General features: G+C 34.6%; 1 protein-coding gene across 1 annotated transcript; it reads left to right on the top strand.

Moving 5' to 3' along the window:
• Positions 1–3,458: 3,458 nt before the first annotated feature.
• Positions 3,459–17,384, top strand: LOC149412389 (dnaJ homolog subfamily C member 11). Its single transcript, XM_089645961.1, has 13 exons — positions 3,459–3,568; positions 3,894–4,065; positions 7,219–7,300; positions 8,466–8,585; positions 8,758–8,885; positions 8,972–9,163; positions 9,240–9,447; positions 10,311–10,427; positions 11,188–11,379; positions 11,473–11,606; positions 11,837–11,970; positions 12,268–12,397; positions 16,362–17,384. The coding sequence occupies exons 1-13, from the start codon at positions 3,500–3,502 to the stop codon at positions 16,382–16,384; spliced, it is 1,701 nt and encodes a 566-aa protein (XP_089502087.1). The 5' UTR covers positions 3,459–3,499; the 3' UTR covers positions 16,385–17,384.
• Positions 17,385–27,438: the final 10,054 nt, after the last annotated feature.

Raw genomic sequence — 27,438 nt, forward strand, 5'->3', positions numbered from 1 at the left:
TATGTAACGCTTGAAATTTATGTTCCAAGTATGATATGTTTGTACCATTTTGTTTATATATGTTTTTGTTCTACTGTACGTACTGTTTTTTGCTGATTTTGTGTATTCTGTTGCTCTGAAATATGGAATAAATTGTATTATTATATGGCTATTTTACACGACACCTTTTTTCATCCCGATTAGACAAACTGAATGAAAAAATGACGTGTTCCATATAAATAATAACCTCAACATACCTATCAAAAAATAATTAGAGAAACGATCAGAAAATGACATTTCTGATCGCTTGTGATTCAAATTTAGATCAATCTTTCAATTTTTGAGCGTCAAAAATTTAACTAAACTTTTGAAAAATGTTATATTATTATTTAAAATAAAATAATTATGTTACCTCCTTTATCGCTTGGTTGCCACGATCGGTTACAATTTTGAAAATCAAAAGTTCTCTCATCGTGAATAATTTTAAGCAGGAATATTTCACATCATCAACCAAAATTAATTTGTGATAAAGTATTTTTAGTCCAGTAACCTTGTCGCCTGAAAGGGGGGGGGTACCTTGCATCAGATCTGCTAGTTCTGATTTTTCGCAGAGTTGTTTATGATGTTAGCTCAATGAATAATCCAAGTTTCCAACCTCGAGCGCCGAACGCAGCATTGAGAAAAAAAAACTCAAAATTTTCTATCTTTCTGCAGTGTTTGGCGATTTTAACCCTGAAGGACTAGTTTCCGACTGTAATAAAATGTAATATTTTCAAATCAGACTAATTTTTCTATAATTTGAGCTCGTAAAAGTCGTTTCTATAGACCCTATAGTTACCAATTTATCAATTTCTAAGAACTAAAATTGTTTGCAATATTTTATTGATCTACGGGAATTTGAAAATGTTGCATCAATCAATCTGGCATCTTTATTATTTTAGACAGCTGCAGGTTAAGTGACCGATCGCTATCTCTCCCTACCACCCCCTTCCTATATATCTCCCCACCACTCACTCCCCCCCAACGTAAGGCCATTCGTCGAACATCCGTTTTCCACAACGGATTTTACTATGTTCATCAGCAGTAGACAGGTTGAAGAAGCTACTGCCAATAGTCATATGGCTCTACAGATTGGAAGGGAATCAATGCTAACAGCAATCGGTAAAAACTTCCAGGAAGTGAAATACAAACAGTCCCTTCTTCAACTGTAGGAATTATTGTTGTTGACGATATAGTATTTTAACATATGTACTTATACTATTTCAAACACACAACCATGTACAATGTGTCCTTAGAACGGGGTACCCCAGTAAGGACACATTATCTTATATAAAAAAAATTGTTAAATAAAAAAAATATAGATGTCACTGTCAATCCTCCAACACTCTTTCACAGGTTATGTGTCCTAAAACAGCCGGATAAATAATTGAGAGATTTATTCACATATGAGCTGTGACCAATCCCAATATTCACAAATGAGGGAATGAGAAAGGGCACGAAATCCTCATTATGTTCAGAATTCCAACCTGCGAACTTAAATGAGAAGCAAGGTATAACGACATTTTCAGTGGTGGATGGAGGTCATCACAAGTTGTGTGGCCTCGAAGGCCATCATTTGGTTCGTTAGATTACATGTACTGTACACCCATTATATCAATGCTCATTGTAGCTCAAAGTGGCGGTAGTCTTCGATAGATACCCAACAGATGCTGCACAAAAAGGCATGAAAAGCTTTGCAGAGACCTGCTGAAAACGAAAATGGAAAACCATAATATTCGAGAACTGCAGGCAGAGGAAGATGCTGTCAGGCTCATCATCACTACAGCCGACACTCTAGCCACTTCTTATGATGTAGCCTCAGTGGCTGGTGAGGAAATCGACTTGTTGATAAGGCTCATTGAGATCTCACACCACCGTGATTTTTTTCGAGAAATGTGGAAGAATTAAAGAAAGCCATAGATGTGATCTATTCCGTCATCTTCTCCTCAAAGTGCACTAAAAAAATTGAGACTTTCTTTTTCATCAGTGCCTTCGGTGGGTGTGACTCAAGGGAAGATAAAATATCTCAACACCACCTATACATACACCTGAAGAGATAGACTTCAGCATCAGGGGAGCTGATAATAGTTGCTCTGTATGGTTGCAAACCTTAATGAGCTGCGGTATCACCCATTTGCTAGTTACCTCCTACACAGGACGCAGCTCTAATCGTCCTCATGTACAATTTATTTACTAACATACAAATTCTCTTTCATAATTTTCTCTTCAAGTATGCATGCACAATCGTGTTACATGTGCAGAAGTGGTTGGGAGCCGAAATGAACCATCTCTCCTGGAGATGGATATCCACCTCACGAGCATCTCACGAGGCCTCAAACCATCCTCAAACGCAAGATGATGGCTAGAGACGCAGCTCCACAAGACCTCTTGCAGATGATTTCGTGCGGCTGTAAGAGCTGACCGTTAGATCCGCACCTGAGCTAGATTAGCATTTTCTGTAGGAAATTTTAATTTACTGCAATACAAGTGGCGTCATTCGACTCAGATTGCATTTAAAATAATTTATTTATAATGCGTTGCTAATATTATAATACTTATTAGTATTATACTTTTTTTTATTTAATTTCCGACTTTATGTCCGCGTTGAATCTTCCCCATAGAAAAAACTAAACCCTTCCACACGCTTTTCCACAAATGATCATCAAGTCAATCAACATTATGCAAGTGCATTATATAAGCAAAATAAATACAAAACAATACAAGAACAACACGTCAACTCACCAGAGATAAAATGGGAAAATAATTCACCGACTCCAGATATTTTCATATCAGAGGGTTCGGCTCGGTAGAACTCCTAACAGGGCGTATAAATCCTACTGATCCCACAAGATAAAAATTTAAAAAATCTTTCGTAATCCTCCTACATGTATTTAAAATGACTGATTTTTGCGTGTTTATGTATAAATTTTTTGATAGATCTAATACGCCTAAATTTTTAATGAGAGAACTATTATTATACTTATTATTATATTAAACTTTTACGTTACTTACCATCTGATGATGTAGAATCGAGGTTATTTAGCGCCTTGTACATATTGCCTTTGAAGATATTTAAAGACCATTATATCGACTTTAATTTGAGCCCGTGTATCATTCCAGTCCAGAGATAATGCGATCTTCCTCGTTCGTCCCCGATTTTTTCCTACCACTACTGTATAGCACATTGTTATCTATTTAAAAAAACATTATATTTCAGTGCAGGGAAAAAATATATTTATCCAGTGAAAAGTTAAAGATATCTTCCTTTCGGACTCCAGCTGGACTTAGAGCTACGTCACAAGCTTGCGAGAAAAGTGCTTGTATGAGCCAAACTTGATAAATACGTTTTCCGCGAACCTTACCGTTAGCCGTTTAATTTTATTTGTCTTTGGTTTTGGATGTCATTCAGGTCATTCATCTTCATCTATCTTATAATCTATGGATTGTTTTCCTACGGCTGACTGACGGAAAGTGGTGCAAGATGAGTGATGATTTAGATAAATTATTAATAGAAGAGGATTATTATACTTTTCTCAATGTTTCGAAAGTCGTGAGTATACACCGATATATTTACTTTATTTTACGGTTTCCAGTTTTTTTTTAAAACCAAATTTCAATACGTTAAATAACCTCACAACATGCTTTTTTTCAATGTTTCTTTTAATCTGTATTGGAGCATTTCGTGATCTTATTGTAACATTTTAACCACTTCGCATTGTTTCAAATGCGATTAAACCAATACGTTAAGTAATAAAGTGATTTAATACATAACGTGCAGTATTGCATGGTCTCAAATCATCTCCTATGTGAGAGTTTTATCTTGGTCCATAGGTTTATCCCCGTCACCGTATAACGACGAAATATTTATTTTTTAGGCAACAAACGAGGAGATAAACAATTCCTACAGACGGCTCTCCCTTATCTACCACCCAGATAAACACATAGACCCAACTCAGAAGAAATGGGCTGAGATCATATTTAACAAAACCAAGAAAGCTTATGAAGTATTGACGGATCCACACTCGAGAGCGATATACGACTCACTTGGTAAGTTGGCAATGTGTTGGAATCAATGCAACATCCATTACATAGATTGGTTAATAAATAAAACATTATATAATCGCATCATGGGTTGGATATTCTAATGTAATGAGGTGTTTAACCTATTTATGCACGTAAATATAATTTTTTTTCTAGACTAAAATGCAATGCAATGCTTGAAAACAATACTTAATTAATACGCATATTTTTTGATACAAAACTTTGATTTAACTTAATTACAACAAGAAACAACTATTTCAGTTATGGAAGATGGAAAATAGTGCAATTTATTATCAATTTTGTTCAAATCGAAGTTTGGCCGCCATTCGTTGTGTTGATAGAACTTTAACTTGTGACAATTAATGATAAAATGGTTTGGGCATGTAGTGCGAATGAACAAAGAAGAGAGTGTAAAAAAATTATGACGCCAATGTGAATGGTAGAGGAAGTCGGGTCGCCCAAGGATGACATAGCACAATCAAGTGAACCAGATACTTGAGTCGGGCCATGTCAGGAGTCGGAATAACAGAAGAGTATGTATGAGACAATGTATGAATGTGAACGAGGCAAGGAGTGTGTGCCAAGACTGAATTGTTTGGCGGTCCATCCTCTGCATACTTCTGCGGAGAAACGGCATGATGGTTACTCTGTTAGTTAATAATAAAATTCATTTTTAGGCTATTTCTTTTTTAACCTTTTGTACTCCATTGTCTCTGCCACAGTGACATAGAAAACCTTCTAACAACTCCAATCGCGCCACAGCAGCAACATAAACAATAGGTATATATTTTATTGTTTAATAAATAAAAGGGTCCTTTTACAGGTATACACTTGTTTTATTCAGTTGTATACAGTACCCACTGGCGATAAGTTGTGCTTTTTGCTCTGTTTTCATTCATAACAATAACTGGGCAATCATTTTATTTTAATAATTTTTTACTGCGCAATAAATATGCAGGATAATTTTGAATTCAGGGATAGTGAAGACAGTGAAGTGATTTTTTGGTTTGCAAAATGAGTTTTCTGATGAAACTTCGATAGATAGTAATAATGATATTATAAGTTCAAGCAGTGTGAGTGATTTCATAGGAGATGGATGAAAAAAATCGCGTGTTTTGGACATCAGTATCACCCATCAAGGGTGATGGCGTCATCATGGATAAACCGAACATTATAATAATAATAATAATAATAATTGGATAACTTGTATAGCGCCGTTTTTGTGCAAAATCACCTCAAGGGCGCTGTACAAACTTATAATACATTTCTACAGTGATCTATGTTATTACTTAACTATTTATGGAGATAATATACAGTAAAATACTTACCTGGTAGGTCACTTGAGATTAACACTTAATTAATATTATCTAATTGTTTATTGGCGAAATTTAGATACAGGATTTAGGACTTAATTGAAAAAATTGAATATAACTGGACTTTCTCTTAGGAATGATATATTTAATTTAAGGGTACGACAGCTTAAAAAGGTAAGTTTTTAGTTTAGACCTTATCATCGATTATACTAAATCTATAGGTGGGGTTGATCGTGCTGATCAGTATGCATTGTCGTATTGCTTCTTAAGAAAATCGCTGAAATGGCGGCGTAAACTCTTTTGTTGAGGGATGGAGATATGTTCCACTAACTCATACATTCTAAATAATTTATTAAAAAAAATAACATAAAACCATGGAGCCATTACAAAAATTATCAACATTTTAGTAGATTAATTAGTAGGTGAGTACAAAAAGCCTTGAAGTAGACTATCTATTCATTCACTATATTATATTATTACTATCTATTCATTCCACTCCATCAGAGACCAGGCTCAATGGAACACTTCATATTTTGATAAAAGGTTTCAATGTGGTCTGCTCAAAAAGGGCAGAAAAAGGTGGCAGAGGGGAAAGCAGTGAGTACTGTGACACGTGTCCTAACAAGCCACGTATGCATTTGGGCGACTGCTTTCTAAAATACCACATGTTTAAAAATTATAATATTAGAAAATGTAAATTTTTCTTTAATTAACAATATTATATGATATAAAATATATATTTCTTAAAGTAACTACATATTTTTGTTTACTGCCTTACAAAAAAATATATTTTTCTAATTTTCTAAAAATGTTGTAATTTTTGCATTACACTCTAGTAGTAGATGGTATACCATATTATAAAAAATACATATTATATTTAAAAAAATTAGAGTACAAAGGGTTAATTAAACTAAAGCTAAACCAATTTAAATAGGTTTTATTCTTAGTTTGAGTTTCTTAAAACTAAACATTGTTTTTGTTTAAATGATTTGTTTTTGGGGTATTATGCCGTGTTGCACTACCTCCTTCTTTAACCAACGTTTCGGACAGCATTGCAGTGTCCATCATAATCATCTGCATAATACCCCAAAAACAAATCACTGTAATACTTTTGGCCGTGAAAATCTCAAATCATTGTTTTGTTCATTACACATGTATGTGTAGTCCTAAGTAAAATTTATCCAATATTTTGCTGTTGTTTATTTTCCTCTAGAGTTAAATAAAGTTATCCATTTTCATCAATAACTACTTAGTAAGAATTAAATCATAAGCCTGTAACTGACATTTTTCAGTGAGAATAGCCTATTTTAAGTTTCCACTTGTAAGGTTCTCATTTTACTACTCATTAGTGTAACAACCTATTGTGAGATTCTACTAAACTTGAATAATAATTGGACAATTTGTATTGTGCCGTTTTCATGAAAATCACCTTAAGTGCGCTGTACAGTCATTAAATCGTAGATTACATCTTATTACTAACAATAGCAAATTTATGGATTATAACTTACAGCCAACAGATTGAATTCACCAGTAATAGTATAAAATTATAAATATGTTCACTGCATTTGAAAAATAAGCATGGTAATTCACAAAAATTCTACTTATATTATTTACATTTTGTACCGACACATAATATATTATAAAGCCATACTGTAAATTTTGGTTTGTTTGGAGAAGATGCAGTTTAGAGTCATATCGATGTATGTAATAAACCCATCAGCTCTGCGGAGATTTATTAAAGTGTTCTGTGTGATGTTTCTGTGCCACGAAAGCGTGAAGAGTTGGTTGTCCCTTTTTATCCATGCTTTAGTTATATTATAATAAAAGTTTTCAATGATAATTTCAGGAACTAAAGGCCTGGAGACGGACGGTTGGGAAATTGTCCAAAGAACCAAAACTCCGTTAGAAATTCGAGATGAATATGAAAGGTACCTTATGCTTAATTTTTACTTGTACTCAAGAAAAGAAAGGCAGTTTGTTATGAAGGGAAACGGTAACAGTGGGGTAAGGGAAAAGTTTGAGATTGGTAAAGAGTTAGTAATGTAAAATTGATGTAATACATAATGATGAAACTTTTTAACGCAATCTATTCCATGCTTTATTGCAACTTCATAGATCATATGAGTAGTATAATTTCAAAGGCGACAATCTGACATTTTTGAGAAAAAAGTATGTGTTATGATTGTTATGAATGTGGCTACATTGAGAATTTTAAACTCTAAATATCTGTACCAAAATGACGTAACCAAAGTATAACTGATTCGGCCTACATTTCAATTTGAAAATGCAATTTTGTTTTAAACACTGAAACCTGAGGTAGCGTGAGAAACAAATATAGCAATCTGTAATATCGACCAATCACTATAATGAGGAGTGAATGAATCAATCATCATGATGACGTAACACAATGGCGGAGTGCATCGGTTCATGAAAACAAATATTAAAATAACGAAAGTGGCAATCTGTTAAAATGTTAGTCGTAACCGGCAATCTGACACTATTTTCAAATCAATGGCGGAAATAAGTAAATGTCACTTTCAATTATGACATTTTGTAAAATTCTATAAATTTTTTTTACAAATGCATATAATTTTTAAAAAAATCTTTAAATTAACCAGAAATAAATATACTATACAAAAATCAGCAAATTTGCGTAATTTTATCCACGTAAATAATGTTTTGCCTTCTGAAAAAATTACATTATATCGGATTGCCGTCTTTGAAATTATACGAATCGAATATGATACCGCGCACAAGTAGCCACCGATCAATTGCATACGCTATAGGGGTTAAGAAAACCCATTAACAAACTTTTGTTGTTTTTATCTTGGTGAATGAAAACTTCACCTTTTAACTTCATCTTCAAAAGTATAGGAATTATAGACAAAGTTTAGATGGGTATCATTAGTGTAACCTTCTTGGAGCCTCCTTTACGAGTATTGTACACCTTTCATTTTATTAGCCTAGTCTACTTTCAATAGGATTGAATTAGGTTAAGTTAACCATTAATGTCCATATCATTGTAATCCCGTTTAATTTAGTTTCCCCTTTCTTTTAATAATTATAATTATATTATGTAAATATTTTCTTCAGATTGGCACGAGAACGAGAAGAACGTAACTTGCAACGTAGTACAAATCCTAGAGGAACAACTTCAGTGTCTATAAATGCGACAGATTTATTTAACCACTACAATGAAGATGATTTTTATGAGTATGAATTAAATATTTAAAAAATATTTACAAAATTGTTTACATAATATGTTGAAGAATGGTAGAGACCAACGGTCGTACTAGTTACAAAATACGCCTTGTACTAAATATGAATCTCCAAGGAAGCTCCTTATCTTCACTGATTTTTAATAAATAAAACTGTGGTTTTCCAGGGAAGAACCCGGTGGGTTTCCGAGCATCGAAGTTTCCAGCATTAACGTCTCTCATTCTGTGGAAGCACCTATCACGCCAAAAGATACGGTGACACTATCGTGTAATCTTAGTACGCAAAATGGCACAGGTAAATGATGTGGTTACACTTGATAAGTAAATGATAGGCTAGCTAAAGAGAATGTGTATTACTACTAGTATGTTGGCTGGTTGCAGGTTCGGGATCCATGAACGTGGCGACCCGGCGCGTGACTTCGGAGAAGGGGTGGGGCGAGCTGGAGGTAGGGGTGGGCAACGGGCCGGTGGTCAGCCTTAAGGCCTTCCGCACTCTCACCAAGTCGATCTTCTTCAGCGGTGCCGGCGTGCTACAGTTCTCCCCGCGCGGCATCAAGCCCTGCCTCGTCTCAAGTAAGCTATTCATCACTCACTTCCTCTCTTTTCCGTTCCTAACTCAGTTCATAATGATGATTCGTTGTTCAAACAGCGATGGCCATCCAGCTAGATGGCAGCTCCGTGGGCTATCTCACATACAGAAGTGGCGCCAACTCCTCGATGACCACCACCTACGTCCGGGACTCTGAAAACTATCATGGAAACGTATCTGTACAGTTTGGAGTTCCTCATTCCTTCGTGTCCGCCTGCTATACCCGCAAGATGCTCAATGGAGAGCTCAAACTTCGCACATGTGTCAAGTGAGTGCTTGCTAACTTGTCTTATGATCTGTGTAATCTGCGTATGTTATGCTGTGTTATTTGTCGTGGAGGTTCCATATTAGGACTGAGTAGTAACATACTTTTAATTCTATCGCGAATTTGAAAGTATTGGACAACGACTTCAAAACAACAAAAGTATATTAATCCTTTTATGTGTAGACCAATGGAGGTCCGTGAGTTAGAGTGGTAAGACTGTAAAAACAAAACAAAAAATAGATTTTCAGGAATTTTTCAGTTTTTCAGAAAATCTTCATATAACAAATTGAAATTTAAAAGTAAATCTGCTAAACAATATAAATAAGGTCATATTTTTACATCTTACCACTCGAGCTCACTGAAAACCCACGGACCTCCACTGTTATTCATGTCTTCATAGCAAGATAGTTTCATGTACACCTTTTTACCAGGAACAAGTAAAGTATGGCGATATTATGGAGTTATTTCGTTAACCCCTATGTTTCCTTTCTGTTGCCCTCCTTACCGTGTTTCTTATCTTTCTGTCTTACTGGTTGTTGAATCACTTATTCCTTATGCGGTAGAAATACAAATGAAATATTTAAATGTTTGTTATTATCTGTAATACATGTATGCAATTCTCCACCTAACAATGTCACCCAACCTGTTCCCCTGGTTGTACACTATACAGACGGGGGAGCTAGCAGGAGCTAATATGACAAAACACATTTACTAAATTATTATTATAGCCGCGAACTTCCAAATATTATTTACTCTATAAATAACTGCGATAGCGTACCAACAATAGCAGTATCTACGCCATTTGTTTTTATACATTTTCTTTTGTCTTGACTTTTGCGTGTTTTATGTGTTTCCCTTGTTTACAGAATTGGAACCTTTGGTTTTATGGTTGAATACGGAGCGGAGAAGAGAATATCTCAGCACAGCAGCTTGTCTGGAGCTGTGTCCGTAGGAATGCCCACCGGTGTGATGCTGAAAATAAAGTTAGTTTCGTATGGTATATACTTTCCTAGTTTCTTATTACAAACGAGTTGAGTTTTTTAACGACCATCCCATCCAGGTAGTCTGGGCTTGTTGGTTCAATTAATGCCTAGTTAGCAAACTTCCGGATTTGACTCGTACTGGGCCTAGTTAACGGACTTGTATGAGAATTGGTACACTGCTTGTACACTGGCATTCCTTTTTTTAAATATTAACTCCACACAGGAGGCAGTGAGTCTTGAGACCCATGTTGTAGGAGGGAGAAAACTCAGGGGCTGGCAAATCCTTCCACAGCCGAGCTGTTGAACTCAAGAACGAACAGAAGCGACCTGTTTTCATGTGACAAATGTCAACCATGTACATATGTTGGGCGCGCACTTGGCGTGTTTCCCTACTGTTCACAGTGCTGAAGGGATCAATGACGCTAGTACCTCAAAGCATCTTCCATTCTAATATGTACCAGTAGAACAAGGACCGCATACCTACCTATGCTCTAAAGATTGCAAGGACAGGGGAATCTATCAAACGAACTGCCCATTTCTATACAGAGTCAAGAGTTTTTTCCAGGTATTTTGGGGCTCCAGACCAGAGGTGGCTGTCACATTCAACAGTGGAGTGCACTTGCGATTCGAACAGGGTCAGCAGTTGTGTACTGTTAAAGAATCTGCGGGCCCTCTACAGTACGCCCTACTTCTGAGAGACTAACTGGGCTTCAATGGAGCCCCCATTATATATATTTACTAATCAATATCTATGTTTCAGATTAACTCGTGGGTCCCATGCCTTCATATTTCCTATCCACCTCTGTGAAGAGGTTCTAATGGCACCAATATTTTATGCCACCATAGTGCCAGTTGTATCTTGGTTAACGATAAAGGCTCTGTTCATTGATCCAATAAACCGGGAGAAACAACTGCGCGAACGCGAGAAAACTAGGGAAACAAACAAAGCAAGGTGTGTGTAATTAGAATTTTTTCACATCAAACTGTAAAATATTATCTTTAATGGATTGAATTCTTATTTTTACAAACTGCTTCCTCTTTACAGGATTCAAGAAATGCACAAAGAGGCTCTGTGGGCTGTAGAGCTGATGCAGGAAATGTATCATCGAATCAAAACAGATGAAGAAAAAACTAAGGGTCTGATTATTGTCAAGGCTATGTATGGAAAACTACCTTCAGGTACAGAGTAAATTTGAATTCTTACCGACTTTGCATTTTTAAGTTTCATAACTATTATTGAATTAATTTTTCATAATGCTTTCCGACTCCTGATTTATAGTAAAGATTCACAATAGAAATGTTAAGAGGGGAGCTCATTAAGGACAGGGAACTCCAGAGAAGTCATTAAAATTAATAATACCTATGATAGGCAGTGAATGATTATATGTAGTAATGTTTTATCTTTCCAGGTTTGCATCACCATTCATTAACCACGGATGACAATAGCGATGCTAGTCCTCGCACTGTGGACGTTATTGATGTGACTGTTCCTTTGCAGTGTCTAGTCAAGGGTTCCAAACTGTTGTTGCAGGGTTCGTCCAAGGTTTGTTCTTGATTGTTTTATTGACAGATGTATTAGGCATTTGCAGTAAATTAATAAAATATTATCATTTAAAACATTAATAACTATTCTATCATTAAATGAACATGAAAAATTTAGCATGACATATGTACAATACCGCAACACAGCAACATGATAGACATTTTTTGTTGTTGTTTACGATGCTTATAATTTGTTGAAAGCTTATCCACAAAACATATTGCTTTCTATAATTTCAATGAAATTATTCCTGGGCCTTTTTGATTACAACTTAATACTGTTCTTTTGTATTGGTTACAGTCACAATTGCCAGGTTTTTACGACGTCTGCCTTGGAGAACAGAAACACCTGACAGTGCAGTACACGTGTCGCGAGGTGCCGCATCTGTGTACAATCGATGACACTGAGATCTTAGCGTTACCTAAACAAAGTAAGTTTATTTTTTTATTGCAGAAACAAACAGTACATAATTACATAGAGGACAATAGTTACAAAGTTATACAAGTTAATACAATAATTGTGGTATATTATACATTTTACTTAACCACTCAGAACATTAGAACGTCAAAAGACGTAAATATGATAATAGCGGTCAAGACATTAGAACGTCTTTTCACGTAAACGCGCGAGATTTTACAAAAATCGATTTATTTCCATCACTAGTATACGGATTGCCATGATTTAAAAAACAGAGTATCGATAATGAATAACGCTACGCGTCTGTATTCAAGAATATCTATGGAATGTAGAGGTGCATTATCTAAGTCGATTGGATCTGTCATCTTGTTCGTTCATAATTTATTGCGTTTCTAAATAATTTATTAAAAATATTTTAGTTTGGACGGTTAATATTTTGAGCTGACTAATAGTTTTTAATTATATTTCTTCAATATATAAAGTGTTATTTCTTTATGATACTCAGAAAAAAGTACATTTTTCACAGCTTTGAAATAATGGTCAGCGATTTTTACATATTTTTGACGTTTTCAGAAAATGTATATTTAGAAACGCAAATATTTACGTATAACAATACAATACGATAGTGAATTTCATAATCTTTCCAAAACATCTTTTAGAATGAGGCTACGTTTCCCAAAACGTGAGTTATGAAGCTTTTAACAAAACTCGTAAATATCACAAAAATTTTCACGTTTTGACAGATCGCAAAGGAACACAAAGTAAATAATCGTCTTTGTCCGAGAGGTTAAGTTAAGTTATTTAGTTTGTTAGGGAAGGAGAGAGGTGTGAGTGTTTGTGTGTATGTAAGTGAGCATGTGTGGATGTATGTCTTATGTGTGTGTTATGTTTCATCATTAAATCTGAATTCTGCATTATACACTTAGGAGGTGCCTACCTCTTGAAAGATATTTATATGTATTGCCATTATATCACATTTAAATAACTTCATTGTATGTAACCATTTGAGATTTTTCGGAATGCAAAGAAGCCTCTGCAATTCTTCACTCTCGTTTCACATGATTGCAGTTGTTGCTTATTGATTATTTAGTACTGTAGTGGCTGCATCGGTCCATGGGTATGAACAAAGACTTACATATTTCAAATTAGAGAGTTTAGTTAAAAGACGAAATATAAATGACCTCTTAATGCTTTACAAAATTGTGAATAATCGTGTTAATAGTAACTTAGTCAATCAAATCAATTTTTACGCCAGGCCCAAATATACTAGAAATATGAACATATTTTGGACCGAAATTTTTGCCAATAACACTGGATATTTTAATCCTATGTCTAGAATGTCTCGATCATACAATGATCTTGCTAAAATACACACTGTCATAGATATTTTTGCAAATAATATAACGTGTTTCAAGAAATATCTCCACGATTTCTGTACTTAAAAAAAAATAAAAATAAATAAATAAAAAAATTGTTTAGTGGTTTAGAATTTTTTTAATATGTACTCTTTAAATTTTTCTACTTATTATGTGCTTCAATCTCTGTAATTAAGTTTTGTATATAAATACTGTTATTGTTTTACATGTTTGCTTATGTGAATGTGCAAATGTGATTGCTGCAGACACATTAGTCTAGGGATATTTATAATTGTACTTTTTTTTATTTTGTAATCCATAATTAATGTTTTTATAAGTATCCTGTTTGTGTCTCGAATAAATAAATAAAATAAAAAAATTAACATAATCCCCTCAGCTCAGAAATTAGGCTTAAAGAATTAAAATATGTACATCTAATGGAATTTCGATTTTGTTTTCTTGATCAAATGAATGCATGAATGAAATGGAATCTTGAAAGTGGAAATTAACCCACTTCCTGATATCCGATCGAGTTAAAACTGGGCAGATAGACTTGTAGACAGATACAAACATGGGAAAAGTATATTCATGATACATTCAAAGATATTAGACCTGACATAAATATTCCCAATGATCAATTGCATGGACCATCGATTTTAAAATCAGAAATTCTTCATGCAATAAAGACTTCAGACAATAGAAAAGCGTGCGGACCAGACGATATTCCAGTTGAGGTGTTGAAGCTCTTTAATGATGAAAATGTTGACTACCTGTTGAGGTTATTTAATTCTATATACGACACAGGGAATATACCCCAAGATTGGCTAAAATCCACCTTCGTGACATTGCCTAAAAAACAATACCCTAAGAAGTGCAGTGACTATCGATTAATAAGCCTGATGAGTCATGTCCTTAAATTATTCCTTAAAATAATACATGCCAGGATACGCAATAAGTGCGAGCAGGACTTGGATGACACTCAGTTTGGCTTCAGAAATGCGTTTGGGACGCGTGAGGCATTATTGTCTATCGATGTACTATTGCAAAAGTGTCGTGACCAAAGAAAGGAAGTTTTTGCCTGTTTTATTGACTACGAAAAGGCATTTGACAGGGTAAAACATGCTGACCTAATGAAAATGCTTGCGGATTGTAACGTTGACACCAAAGACCAGAATTTCATAAAAAACCTGTATTGGTTCCAAACAGCAGAAATAAGACATGGGAATGAGAGATCTAATGCAATTGCCATTCAGCGTGGAGTACGACAAGGCTGTATCCTGTCGCCACTATTGTTTAATCTCTATTCCAACTATGTCTTTAAAAGAGCCCTAAGTAATACTGAGAAGGGTCTTAAGATCAACGGAGTTGTCATTAATAACATAAGATACGCAGATGATACTGTATTACTAGCTGACTGTATCGATGACCTCCAAGACCTATTAAATCTTGTTAATAATGCTGGTGAGCAACTGGGCCTAACAATCAACGTCAATAAAACAAAATGGATGACTTTTGGACGACTAGATCACTCTGAATCAGTGATACAGTTAAATGGTTGCAATGTCGAAAAGGTCGAAAGATTTAGATACCTCGGCAGTATTCTCACGGAGACTCTTGACCCAGATGTAGAGGTTAGGTGCAGAATTGAAGCAGCAAGAACTGCGTTCATTAAAATGAAATCCCTCTTCTGCAATGATAATATCAGCTTAAAACTAAGGCAGAGAATGCTAAAATGTTATGTGTGGTCGGTCTTGTTGTATGGATGTGAAACATGGACCTTGAAAGTAAATACCATGAACAGGTTAGAGGCTTTTGAAATGTGGCTTCACCGGAGAATACTCAAAGTCCCATGAACCGACATGATCACCAACACAGAAATTCTCAGGCGGGCTAGAGCAGAGAGAGAACTGCTTAGATTAATAAAAATCAGGAAAATTTCATATCTGGGTCATGTACTTCGAGGGGAGAAGTATCACTTGCTCCAGTTAATATTGAAAGGCAAAATAGAGGGTCGCAGAGGGCCTGGTAGGAGACAAATGTCTTGGCTGCGAAATATACGAGAGTGGACCGGCATTAGAAGTGTGGAGGAGCTATTCCGGGCAGCGCAAGACAAAGAGACATTTTCAAGAGTGATCGCCAACGTCGGGGGGACCTGATACGGCACATAAAGAAGAAGATAGACTTGTTTTCAATGACTATGCATTCTATCAACTTTTGGTGACACTCATTCTCACACTCACATGCGCTCACGCTTTTTTTGGAAAATATATTTAAAAATTTACAACAGTTAAATGTCAGTACTGTCCAATTAGGATTCGGCTTAGGTATTAGTGGTGTTGACTCCAGTCCCTGGGGAGGAGGGTTCAATCCTAGACCAAACAAAAAAAAAATATTGAAATTCGCTATCAGCCGGCCCAAGAGATCGAAAGGAGGAGAAGGAGGAGGGTTCAATCCTAGACCAAACAAAAAAAAAATGAAATTGGCCACTAGCCGGCCCAAGAGATAACTAGGTCGAAAATTAGAAATAGATGTATTATAGTAAAAAAACAAAAAAAAATTATGGATGATTTTTTGTTTACCTGTTAAATTGACTAACAGTATTATTTTTTTCATATTTTCCAGAACATCGGCAGAGTGAAAAATAATGAATAACCATACTATTCTTGAAGAGGACTTTTTTTAAACTACTTTAATAGAAAGATAAGAAACACACAGTAAATGCTAATTTTAATGTACATACTCCAGTATTAATACTGTCTTCCAATTGAGCCACCCTCAAAAAGTAAAATGCTTTGTGCAATAATAATTATTGGTTTGCTATAAAAAAAGTGTGCTCTTAAAAATGTCTACCATTCAGTGAAGATTGTACCTGCAATAATTTAGTAATAAAACAGGGGATTAGAATTCCCTACACCTAGTTCGCTAAGGACTGTTAACCACACTGTGTTCATAACACGTGAGACGGCAAGGAATCTGTTCTCGATGGGTAAGAATTAGCTACCCGCAGCTAGCAGTCCACCACTCGGCGCAGTCGGCTGGAGTCGACCTGCCTTGGCTTAATGACTTCATGAATGGGAGGTTCCCCCGGTCAAGTTGGATTGCATTGCGTGCTGTTTCATGTACCTGAGTGGAGGTGTTTTATTACTTGTTTTCATACACAGCACCATATTACATTGCTTGTTGGATTAAATGTTCAAATTATAAATACACGTACAAATCAAATGGTACAAAATATTTATCCTGGTGTGCTTTCGAGATATGTGTATATAAATATATTTATGTATGGATGTGATAGTTTTTTATAAAAGCCATTCTAAATAGAATTTTTTTGTATGTTGATTATAAATTTAAATGGGTGGAATTTTTTTTCATTAAATCAAAAACAGTTTGTGATTTATTTATTGGTGTCCCCCTATAAAGCTGCAAGTGACAATAACATGTCTTTGAAGAAAAAATTAAAAATTGTTTTTCGTTATTGTATTTATTACATAATGTACATTTTTTAGGTTACAATAATGTTACCGCAAAATAAGTAAGCAAAAACGTGAAATAAAAAAACCTTTTCAAATTGAGGAAATAATTGACAAAATATCTTTTTAGTATTTTTTATAGTATTTCAAACAGATGTGGAATGGCCCAATATTTACCCTAAGGTTGTCATCAAATGGCCAATCAGTGGCATTCTGTTTTTATTTTTGACATTATAAATATCCATGTTAAAGCACCTATTCTACGTCCATTTCAGCTTTTCATCAAATTGTTCAAAAGCCGAAACTTTGCTAAAGTAAAAAATCATAATGCTGATTTACCATTTGATTACAATGTTTCATTTGAATTTTTTTAACACACCAACACATTTAACACAATTGGTTTGAATTTTTTGGTACAACTTTTTTTGATTTGAGCTTTCGTTTACGAGTAAATAAACCCCGGGGTTGGAATTTTTTAAGTCAAATTTGAATAAAATTGGTTACTATCAACTGTTGTAACCTTGCAAAAAATCTTTTAAAATGCATTGAAGCCATAGAATAAATAAGAAAACTAGAAGTCCTTTCTATACAAATTTGAATGGAATCAAATGTTCCATTTAGCCCGTTAACCCAGCAGTCCGTCTCACTTACACTCGCCTGACATTGTAGATTTCCATCCCATTTGAATTTCGTAAACACGTTTTCGTTTTATATCGGAAATTTAAGCCTCAATTGGGCAAATATTTGGATCAAAATGTTCAGATTGAAAAAATAAACTTTTTTTGGGTTCTCTATGTGATGTAGATTCACCAGTTTCTAGACAGTTGAGTTTTCCGACACCGCGTAGAGTAGGACAACAATAATATTCACTTACGATTTTTGGTTTCTTGCAATGTTATTTGGGGGGACACTCAATTGTTTAAATTTACTTACTAGGCTGGGAACGCACTAGATAGCCAAGATTTGGAAGATTTAATGCTTGCAGCCAGTATAAAAGCCACATACGGCTGGTCGTAATGACTGCTCCTCTAATTTCTCCCGCTGCCGGCGATCTTGTTTTACCTTGAATACATTTACATTCAAATTGTTGGCTGCCTACAGTGTTTTTAGCCTTATCCTTGTATAGAGCTGCAAATCGTTTTTGACTCAAAGCAAAAACAAAATTTTACTAATAAAACATTTACTCCAAATAAAGATCATTAAAAATAGATGTAACAAATATATGTACCAATGTTTGGAAACTAAAACTACATAGTTAAAAATTGAATTGAACATTATTCAAAAGTATATGGGAATTCACTTATTTCAATACAATATACCTAACCTATTTATTGTTGTTGAAGTACATATTCTAGGATCATGTACATAGTTGTAATGGTGCAGGATTCGATAAATGGCCTAAGACAAAAGGTAATAATTAATGCCGCACATGCTTGTTTTGTTTGCTTCCACCTCTAAGGTAAATTTATTTCAATATGCACAATTTGTTATAAATCTAAGAGTCCTCTTCAATTATTAAATGGTATAATTTAGTTTTTTTATCCCGTAACACTTGAAAAAACCTAGTCATTGAAATAATATTTTTTGACACCATTTGTTCATGTTTAGAAAATACGTATTTATATGTATTGCAAAGTGCATTCATTGTTTTGAATTAATTCATGTTTCAAATTTAAAAGCGGTATGCCAAGTTTCTGTAAAATTTACTAGAAATAAAACACCACCTTATGTATTCACGTTTTCGCCAACGAGGTGTAGACGAATGTATACTTCTTTCTAGAATGTTTATTCAACTACTGTAGGTATTTCATTTCTCATTTTTTGCATTTATCTTACTTAAAACGTAATACAGTTACTTCAATATTAAATATGTTTGTAAAACACAATCTTAAAATCGAAAATTGTTTCACTTCAATCTTAAACATGTTTGTTAAACAAAAATTCTTAATAGCGCATATTTAGAACGAACAAATAATAGTGAAATACTATGTTGATTTGCCTTAAAATGATTATGTAAGTTTTGACATAGATTAAAATATTTTTGAATTCGTTAATTGAAAAAAATAAATTGGCATCATTAGAGACTGCTTACTTTGGTATAATATAAGATGTCCTTAGAATGTATAATAAACATTTACTTTAGTTTCTATCTTTGTGATATTTATTTGAACCCCCCTATTTATTGTGGTATCGTCATCGTTGCTAAAGTGCGATTGTGGGCTTCCGTGAGCATTCGAGGACCCATCTTGTGCACACCTTCCGCTAATGTCATAAATATCGAAAGGTGTGCTCAAGATAGGATAATTACAGTTCTATTCTATAACTACAGTTTTATTCTGAGATTAATGAAATTTTGCACCCTTTAGTGTTTCTTAACTTATTTAACTTCCCCCTTTTCCCACCCTTAAAAACAGAATTTTGGTAATACTCAATGAAATTTTGCAACTTGACATTCATAATTATATGAAAATTACGGTCTACATCTGACTTAGAAAAACTTTACATAAAGCCCGGGCAATGCCGGCGACTTCAGCTGTATATCTATCTTTATATACAAAGAAGTGTCCCAGTGTGGCTTTGTTTTTTTATACAAATCTTCAATTTTTTACCGAGATTAATGAAGTTTTTCACACTTGACCTTCAGAGCGAGAGAAAGGTCACTGTCTACATAATCATTAAAAAATCACCCAAACCCCGTTTTCACACCTCTAAATAAGAATTTGTTACATAGTGATTAAATTTTAAACACTTAACGTTCAAAATAAGAGCATCATTACCGTCTCCATCTGAATTCGAAAACTCTAAAGCCTAAACAACGCTGGGATTAGGGAATGCAATCCCGCAAGAAAATGTCAATCCAGGTATTTGCTGGACTGAACAATCTTAGTCCCGCTGGATCCAGGTATTTGCGGGATCCAGCAGAGTGGACTTAGATATCTAATCAATCGTATAATAAAGACCTTATACCTCGATCTACCAACCTTGTTTTTAGACTTTTAAATTTATATCTATAATAAAACAAGTTCTTTGGGACATTTTAAATGATTAATTAATAGGTATACCTTTAGTTAGACATAGGTAAAGTTTAAGTCATAAATTGGCAATGAATAAGATAAGACATAAATTTACATAACATACCCGCCTCGGAACAGACTTTGTCTAGTGAGGTGGGTAAAAGAAATGTATGTACACAAATGAAAATAAAATAAAGGCCCGGATTGCCAGCACCGAAACTGAAATTGAACTGAAACTTAAATTTAAATAATAACGTTCACACGATAAACAATATTCTTGTACAATGAGCATCATAAGTTTAATTAAACATTATTATGGAAATAGCTTTGTAAAAAAGTTTAAGTATAAATTGTGTCATCTGATAAACGGCTTCTGATATTGGACACAAGATAGCCAGCGGCTGAAAAAGCTCCTTCAGCTTCCACGCTGGTTGGCACAATAGTCATTAGCGCATTGTAACTGAATTGAAGGTAATTCTCTGTAATCCCGCCAGTCCAGCGGGATCCCGCAAAATTTTCGACCGAGATTAGTCCCGCAAAATGTCTGCGGGATCTCGGGATCCCGGTATACCGGGATTGCATTCCCTAGCTGGGATATAATACTTTCAACAGGTGCCATACATGCGTCTTCAAAGCTTTACACTTAAAAATACAATGCACAAACATCCTCTATCTTCGTCGAATGTCACAGCGGTGCTGCCAAGGTCTGGAATCTATGAGAGGACATTGTGTCAGCGCTCTATTAGCAGCAGACACATACCTGGACGGATGACGAACCTCGTGCTGGCACTGTTGGTGGACGCGGTGGACTCTCTCGCTGCAGCAGCTGGTCCAGTTTCCTCACCACCTAGGATTCTTGCAGCAGATTCTCCATCTCCGTGTCACCTGTTTCTGTACTTCACTTTATTTAACTTAATTTCAATTTCAATTTGTAATATTTATATATATTTTTTGTAATATCTGCATTAACTGTAAAGCGCCCCTGAGGTGATATCTCACAAAAGCGGCGCTATAAAAATCATCCAATAAATAAAATAAAAACTCACAGCTGGTCTTTGAATATTTTTCACACAGTGATCAAAAACTCGATCAATGGCTGAGAAAGAAAAGTATAGTTTTCATTTAAAAGCGATTTAGAACTATCTATAATTTATTGATGGTGATTCTTTTACCTCACAAATGAAATAGAGTCTTTCGTTATGTGGTGAAAATGTGAATGATATTGAATAGGTATATTTTTGTTGCCATTTTTAATAAGAAATCTATCGAGCCTGCGGCCTCTTGGTTATTGGAGCCAGCCGAAAAGAAGCTAAAACTTTCGTTAGTTGGTACCAAAAATTGGGGGGGGGGGGGTCTAGAGAAATTCTGAACAGAAACAAACCCGAATTTTCGTGTGGAGGGTTGGCGATTTTTCTGAGGTAAAACACAGGATTAACACAAAAATAACCGGTTCCTAATTAAATAACTCGTGAATTGTTATTTTTCGCTAATGAGTTTTGTATAATAAAATGAGCTACATCATTTGAAAAATTAGTTAAGAAGCTAAACCACTTCTTTTAGAGCTGACGGCTTTTAGAGCTGAATTTGTGTTCACACTTGTCGAAATATCCCCTACACAGGGCGATTTTAGTTGATCAAGTCGAAGTTGAATGACATTTGAAAGCTAATCGACAAGTGTGAACAGCCTTTCAACAGAGTTGATCAAGTTTTAAGTTGAGCGACGAAAGTTGAAAGCCCGTCTACTTTTGTTGTTCAAATATGTGTCATCGTTCAATTTTCCTGCCGAATCGAAACGTGTGAACGTATGTGTCAAGTCGCTTGCGATTTTTAGTTCCCTGCGGTCGAAAGTAGACGTAAGGGGTTCCTAGTGAGTGATTTATTTATGCGTACCTAGTACCTACCATCATTGCATCTACTTCAATGAAAGAATTTATTAAGGACGGGTTGTTTCGGAGAATTTGAACAATTCATCAAATTTCAACGTTCATTTACGGGTTCTGTGAAAGTCCTATTCTAATTCTGTTATTATATCATTATAGGCTAGTTGCTTGACAGAACTGAAATAAAAACAGAACTTAAAAATATCTTTCACAGAACTTGAAAATTAACTTTGAAATTTGAAGAATTGTTCAAGTTCTCCGAAACAACCCGTCCTAAGTGTTTGGATGATATGATGTTCGTATTTATGGATGTATCCAAAGCTATCCCTGTCTTTGGGATCAGAAGCCACAAAATATTAGAATACCCGTGACACTGCAATTAATAATATTATTTTTGAAATGTTACTGTAACTTAGAAGTTATTATTATTGAATAACACGTCTCTGAATGTTTCAAAAAATAATTATCTTTTTACCTTTATATCAAATTTTGGGACATCAACTATTGCAACGAACAGTTCTGTTATAAACAATGATATCGTATTGTTTGGAACTCTGTGCGTATAGACTCGAAAAATAATTCCCGTTGCCAGGTATCTTAGCGAAATTCGTAACTTAGTTTTGGCCGCGCGCATAACTGTGTCCTGTTTTTGGATTTTTTATTCAATCTTAGACAACAGTACATCAAATTGTTCTTCCGAAATTCACAAATTATTGCGATAGCCTTCGGTACCTTCTGACGCCATCTCTCTCAATATAATGTTAGAATCATCCAATTCGTTTCTCCTTATGATCCATTTTCTAGCCCACATTTCATATTCTAAAGTTCGTTCTGTAAAAAGGTCCAAAATCATAGGGACGCACGCAGCGATAACTTCACTTGACGCCATCTTGATTAATAATATCAGTTCGAGTAAAATTGAAACGTCTGAACGATAGCTTGTTCAATTTTTGTCGTTCAAATAAAATCGCTCTGTCTGAAAGGGAATTAGCTTTCAAGTGTCATTCAACAAAGAGTTGATCAACTAAAATCGCTCTGTCTGAACTGGGCATTAATGTCGTAAGCCTAGATATCAGCAATATTACACTATTGCCTATGATTTTATTACAGGAAAGTACTTGATCTATGTTGCGAGAGTGGTACCTATATCATATCTATTCTCTCACATCATCGGGAGATATGGGATGGATATGGGGAGATCGAGATCTTTCAAAATGTCAAATATTTTAGGCGGGCTAATAATTGGCCCGCTTAAAACATCATATTAAACATAATTATAACGAGTTGATTGTTTGATAAAGTTCCCCACTTCAATCAGCATGGTGGTATATGCGAGGATACTAATTTTAAATAGTATTTGTTTTACTGTAGTCAATGCACTATTGGTGAAATGATGACAAACAAATCGCCGAAAACATTGTCCTGACGTAGAAAACTATTCTGCGTCTTACCAGATTTAAGCGGCCGATTTAGCTCGCTTAAATTTGCGCGAGGAATGTCGCACACAGCGAAGATACGAGCTGAATAATATACCGGACGTAGTAAATACTACAGGAAAAATGAATATCTATACAAAATTACAACTTCAAATTAATACCGTTAACTTTAAGAAAACTAGGTGTGTAAATAGGTTTATTTTCCAATAAACATTCTGCTGCGGTGCCTATTTTATTATGTATTGTTCTCCTTTTCATCATTTTAAGTTTTAAAATAAATTCGGTTCTCATCTTATCAAACCAATTATCTCGATTATACTATAATCTCCCGATTTCGCTTACCGTGTGTGGTGCTTTTTTTATGGTGTTTCCGCATGCGCACATCTATTGTAAATAACACTTTTTGTCTATGGCTTTGAAATGCATAGAACCATGGGCATATATCTCCTGTCTGACCTTGAAACACATTTGAAACCGACACGCCCTACTCCGTTTTTTTGTAGAAAAAAAAATTGTTACTGAAAGCTCAGATCTAATTGGCTTAGAGTTTGACACTTCGCTCGAGGCCACGCGGGAAACGACATGGTGACAACAAATTCATGAAATAATATCATTTCTTGTTTAAAATATTGCTTAATAATAATAAATGATGATTTTTACAGCGCCGTTTTTGTGCAAAATCACCTCAAGGGCGCTTTACAAATATATAATACATTTCTAAAATGATTTATGTTATTACTAACTATATAATATGAAGATAATATACAGTACCATACTTACCTGTTAGGTAACTTAAAATTAACATAAACTAATTGCATATTAGTGAAATTTAGCTATACAGGATTTACGACATTTTTGGAAAATTGGATATAATTGGACTTTCTTTCAGGAATGGTATATTTAATTTAAGGGTAAGTTTTTAGTTTATGTAAAACCAAGCCTTTTGCCCAGATGCTCCGAAAGCGTGATCACCAAACTTAGTATTTGGCTTGTGCTTAGGTTCCACCAGTCTGCCTACAGCTAATGATGTTGCTGATCTAAGAATTGATTGCCTAAGACCAATGTTTTCCGGGACGCATAGTTCAGAGATGTAGGATTTTCTTTGAAGCATTTAAACACCATCTAGCACAAGTTGTACTGGATTCTTTTACGGCACTTGAGCCAGTGAGGGTTACGAAGGTGTTCTGAAATGTGCGAATATTTAGAAACCCCGGTTATGAGCGGTGCTGCTGCATTAAAAACTGGTTGAAGTGTGTCAATTTGATATTTTGGAAGGCTGGCATACATGCTGTTTCAGGAAGTTGCTTGTAAAAATTGTTCGTAATAAAGACAGTGTAGTGCTAGCGAGTTACAAACATATATTCAACTACCTGCGTAAGTTCTTGTTTATAGCGAATGGAAAGATTTTAGGTTATTCCGACGTAAATTAAGCGTCAGGTTTTTTCATTACCAAAAAATGTTAAATGGCTCGTTAAAAGTGTTTTTTACCAACGCCTTCTAGGCATATGTCTTCCTCCACAACGTATAAATGTTATTTACTACATTGAGCAACTTATTCATGCTATTCATTAATGTGTTTTATCTTACTGTTTTGATTAAATTAAATTTTTTTAAACATATGTTACTATGAGTTTTTACATTTTGCTATCCAAAATAAGCACAATCAAGTTTTGAAAATTTTTTTCAGTGTTCTTTGTTTTTCATGTGTTCAAATTTCTTGTTCCTTTTAAAAAGAAATTAAAATTTTAAGTCATAAAGGACGGGTTGTTTCAGAAAATTTGAACAATTCATCAAATTTCAAAGTTGATTTTTAAGTTCTGTGTAAGTCCTATTGAAGTTTTGTTATTATATCAACATGGGCCAGTTACTTCACAGTACTGAAATTAGAACTTAATAGAACTTTCACAGTCCTTGAAAATTAACTGTAAAATTTGATGAATTGTTCGAATTTTCTGAAACAACCCGTCCTAAAAGTTTTTTCGTCTCAGATTAACAAGTTTCACTGACAAAGTTTCCTCCTGAGAAAATTTTCTGTATAAGTTCATTTTCTTAGTCAGATGAACTTTTCCCTCAGGAAACATTTCGATATTTTTCTGTTTCAATGACATTTTTATTTTAAAAATAGTTTTTTGTGCTAAATAATGAATTGATGAGTGCAATTATATTGTTTATGGTCGCACCTTTTTTAAATGGCCTTGAGTTTTTCTACCTTGTCTATCATAACCGCTCCGTCGGCTATATCTGTGGTTAAGTAGTGCACATACTTTTTCCGTACAAAAAGCCGAAAGATATCGGTGATATCTAGTGAGTGGTTTATTTATGCATAGAACAGGGGCGTATAACTCCCGCATAACCTTGTAACCTTGATGGGAGGAGTTATTCCCAACCCAAATTCTTATAGACAAAGCTGTTGTGGCTGAAAGCTCAGATCTCATTGGCTTAGAGCAAAAATTGTAGCTTGATCTCTCGCTCTCTACCATAGCGACTTGTGTAACAGAAAGAGAAGCTAAGCATGCTTTATGCTCCGATAAAAATTAACGGTAATTTCCAGAACGCCATTTCGTAAGTTGAAATGTCAGTTGAAGATTTTAGCGTAAATATTTTGAATTTTCTTTCACCCATATAAAAATAATGTTACGTGCTAGAAGAAAGGTGATAAATTAATGCCGTGTTGTGTTATCCGGTCTATCTCCACCAATTGAAAGAAGGACCCGAACCCGTTAAATACAGGTACTAACCTCTCGTTCTTTGATACAATGTTCGTTCCTGATTCCTGAATGTACTTCATTGGCTAATAATTTAATTAATTTTCCTTTTCAGACGTATCCGTTTTCCGACGCGATACTATAACACGTATTAGGATGCTAAAACTGCTAAACAAAGCCACGATTACATCAAACAAGGTCATTTAAACCTCTACAGAATTGCATCATGTAAGTACCTTATTCAGATATAACCAGCATTTTCAATAATGTTTGTTGACGACAAAGCTGTGGAAATTATATGAAACCCTTGCAGGAGAATTTAAATAACTTCTAGTGCTGTGGCAGTAATAATTAACACTTAAATTTGTTACTCTTTAACTAATATTTATAAGATGTAAGTCACCTACAGTACGCTTCAACAGTGTGGAATCCTCGTCATTTGAAGGAATATTCTGAAGGTATACACCTAATTTATATTGCAGTGAAACTCGCTCAAGAAGTTTTGTTTTCGCTCCCTACAAATTCTGCAGAAACTGCATAAAACGCGATTTTTTCCCATACCTACAAGAAAGTTCACAAGTTCAACAGTGAATTAATCCATCACCATTAATGTCCCCTTTTTCTTAAAATATTTTTAATTAATTTTAATCCATGAAATTTATTAAATATGTGTACAATACTAGAATAGAATCATTGGTCTCAAATTTTGTCTTTTTCTAGGTAAGACGAAGGGCATTTTGAGCTGCATTGGTCTGACGGCAGCCCTTTCTCCCAGGAAACAGAAGACGCACTTGGAGATTTTGGGGACCAGACGGCAGCTGCGATATGTATAACATTTGTATATATATAACAGACTTCTGTATATATTCTTGTATTTTTGTGCAAGGTCAAATTAAATCCTATTAAGTTGTTGCAGTAAGACAAAAATCCTGGGTTCGATTCCTAGTTGAGACCGTTACTTTTTATTTTTCTGTGTCTTGTTCTGTTTCATTTTTTGTTTAGATAAATTATTATTATCTTCTACTTCAATAATAAATCAATGCTCAATACATCGGTTGTACTGACCCTGTTTTGTATTACTGTCCATTGTCTTTTTGAAAATAAAAAATATTTTGATGTGTGCATAGCTGTGGGTTTTTTTTTTTAATTTTCCTTTTCCTGCATTCCAATATTTTTATTTTTAAAATATATTTT

Source organism: Hesperophylax consimilis, chromosome 23 (assembly GCF_061612785.1).
Source record: "Hesperophylax consimilis isolate HC1 chromosome 23, BYU_Hcon_1.0, whole genome shotgun sequence".
In the NCBI taxonomy this organism is placed as follows: domain Eukaryota; kingdom Metazoa; phylum Arthropoda; class Insecta; order Trichoptera; family Limnephilidae; genus Hesperophylax; species Hesperophylax consimilis.

Coding starts and splice junctions, on each gene's coding strand:
- LOC149412389 (XM_089645961.1), top strand. CDS start 3,500: ATGAGTGATGATTTAGATAAATTATTAATAGAAGAGGATTATTATACT. Junction 4,066..7,218: donor AGCGATATACGACTCACTTG/GTAAGTTGGCAA, acceptor TGATAATTTCAG/GAACTAAAGGCCTGGAGACG. Junction 10,428..11,187: donor GGTGTGATGCTGAAAATAAA/GTTAGTTTCGTA, acceptor TCTATGTTTCAG/ATTAACTCGTGGGTCCCATG.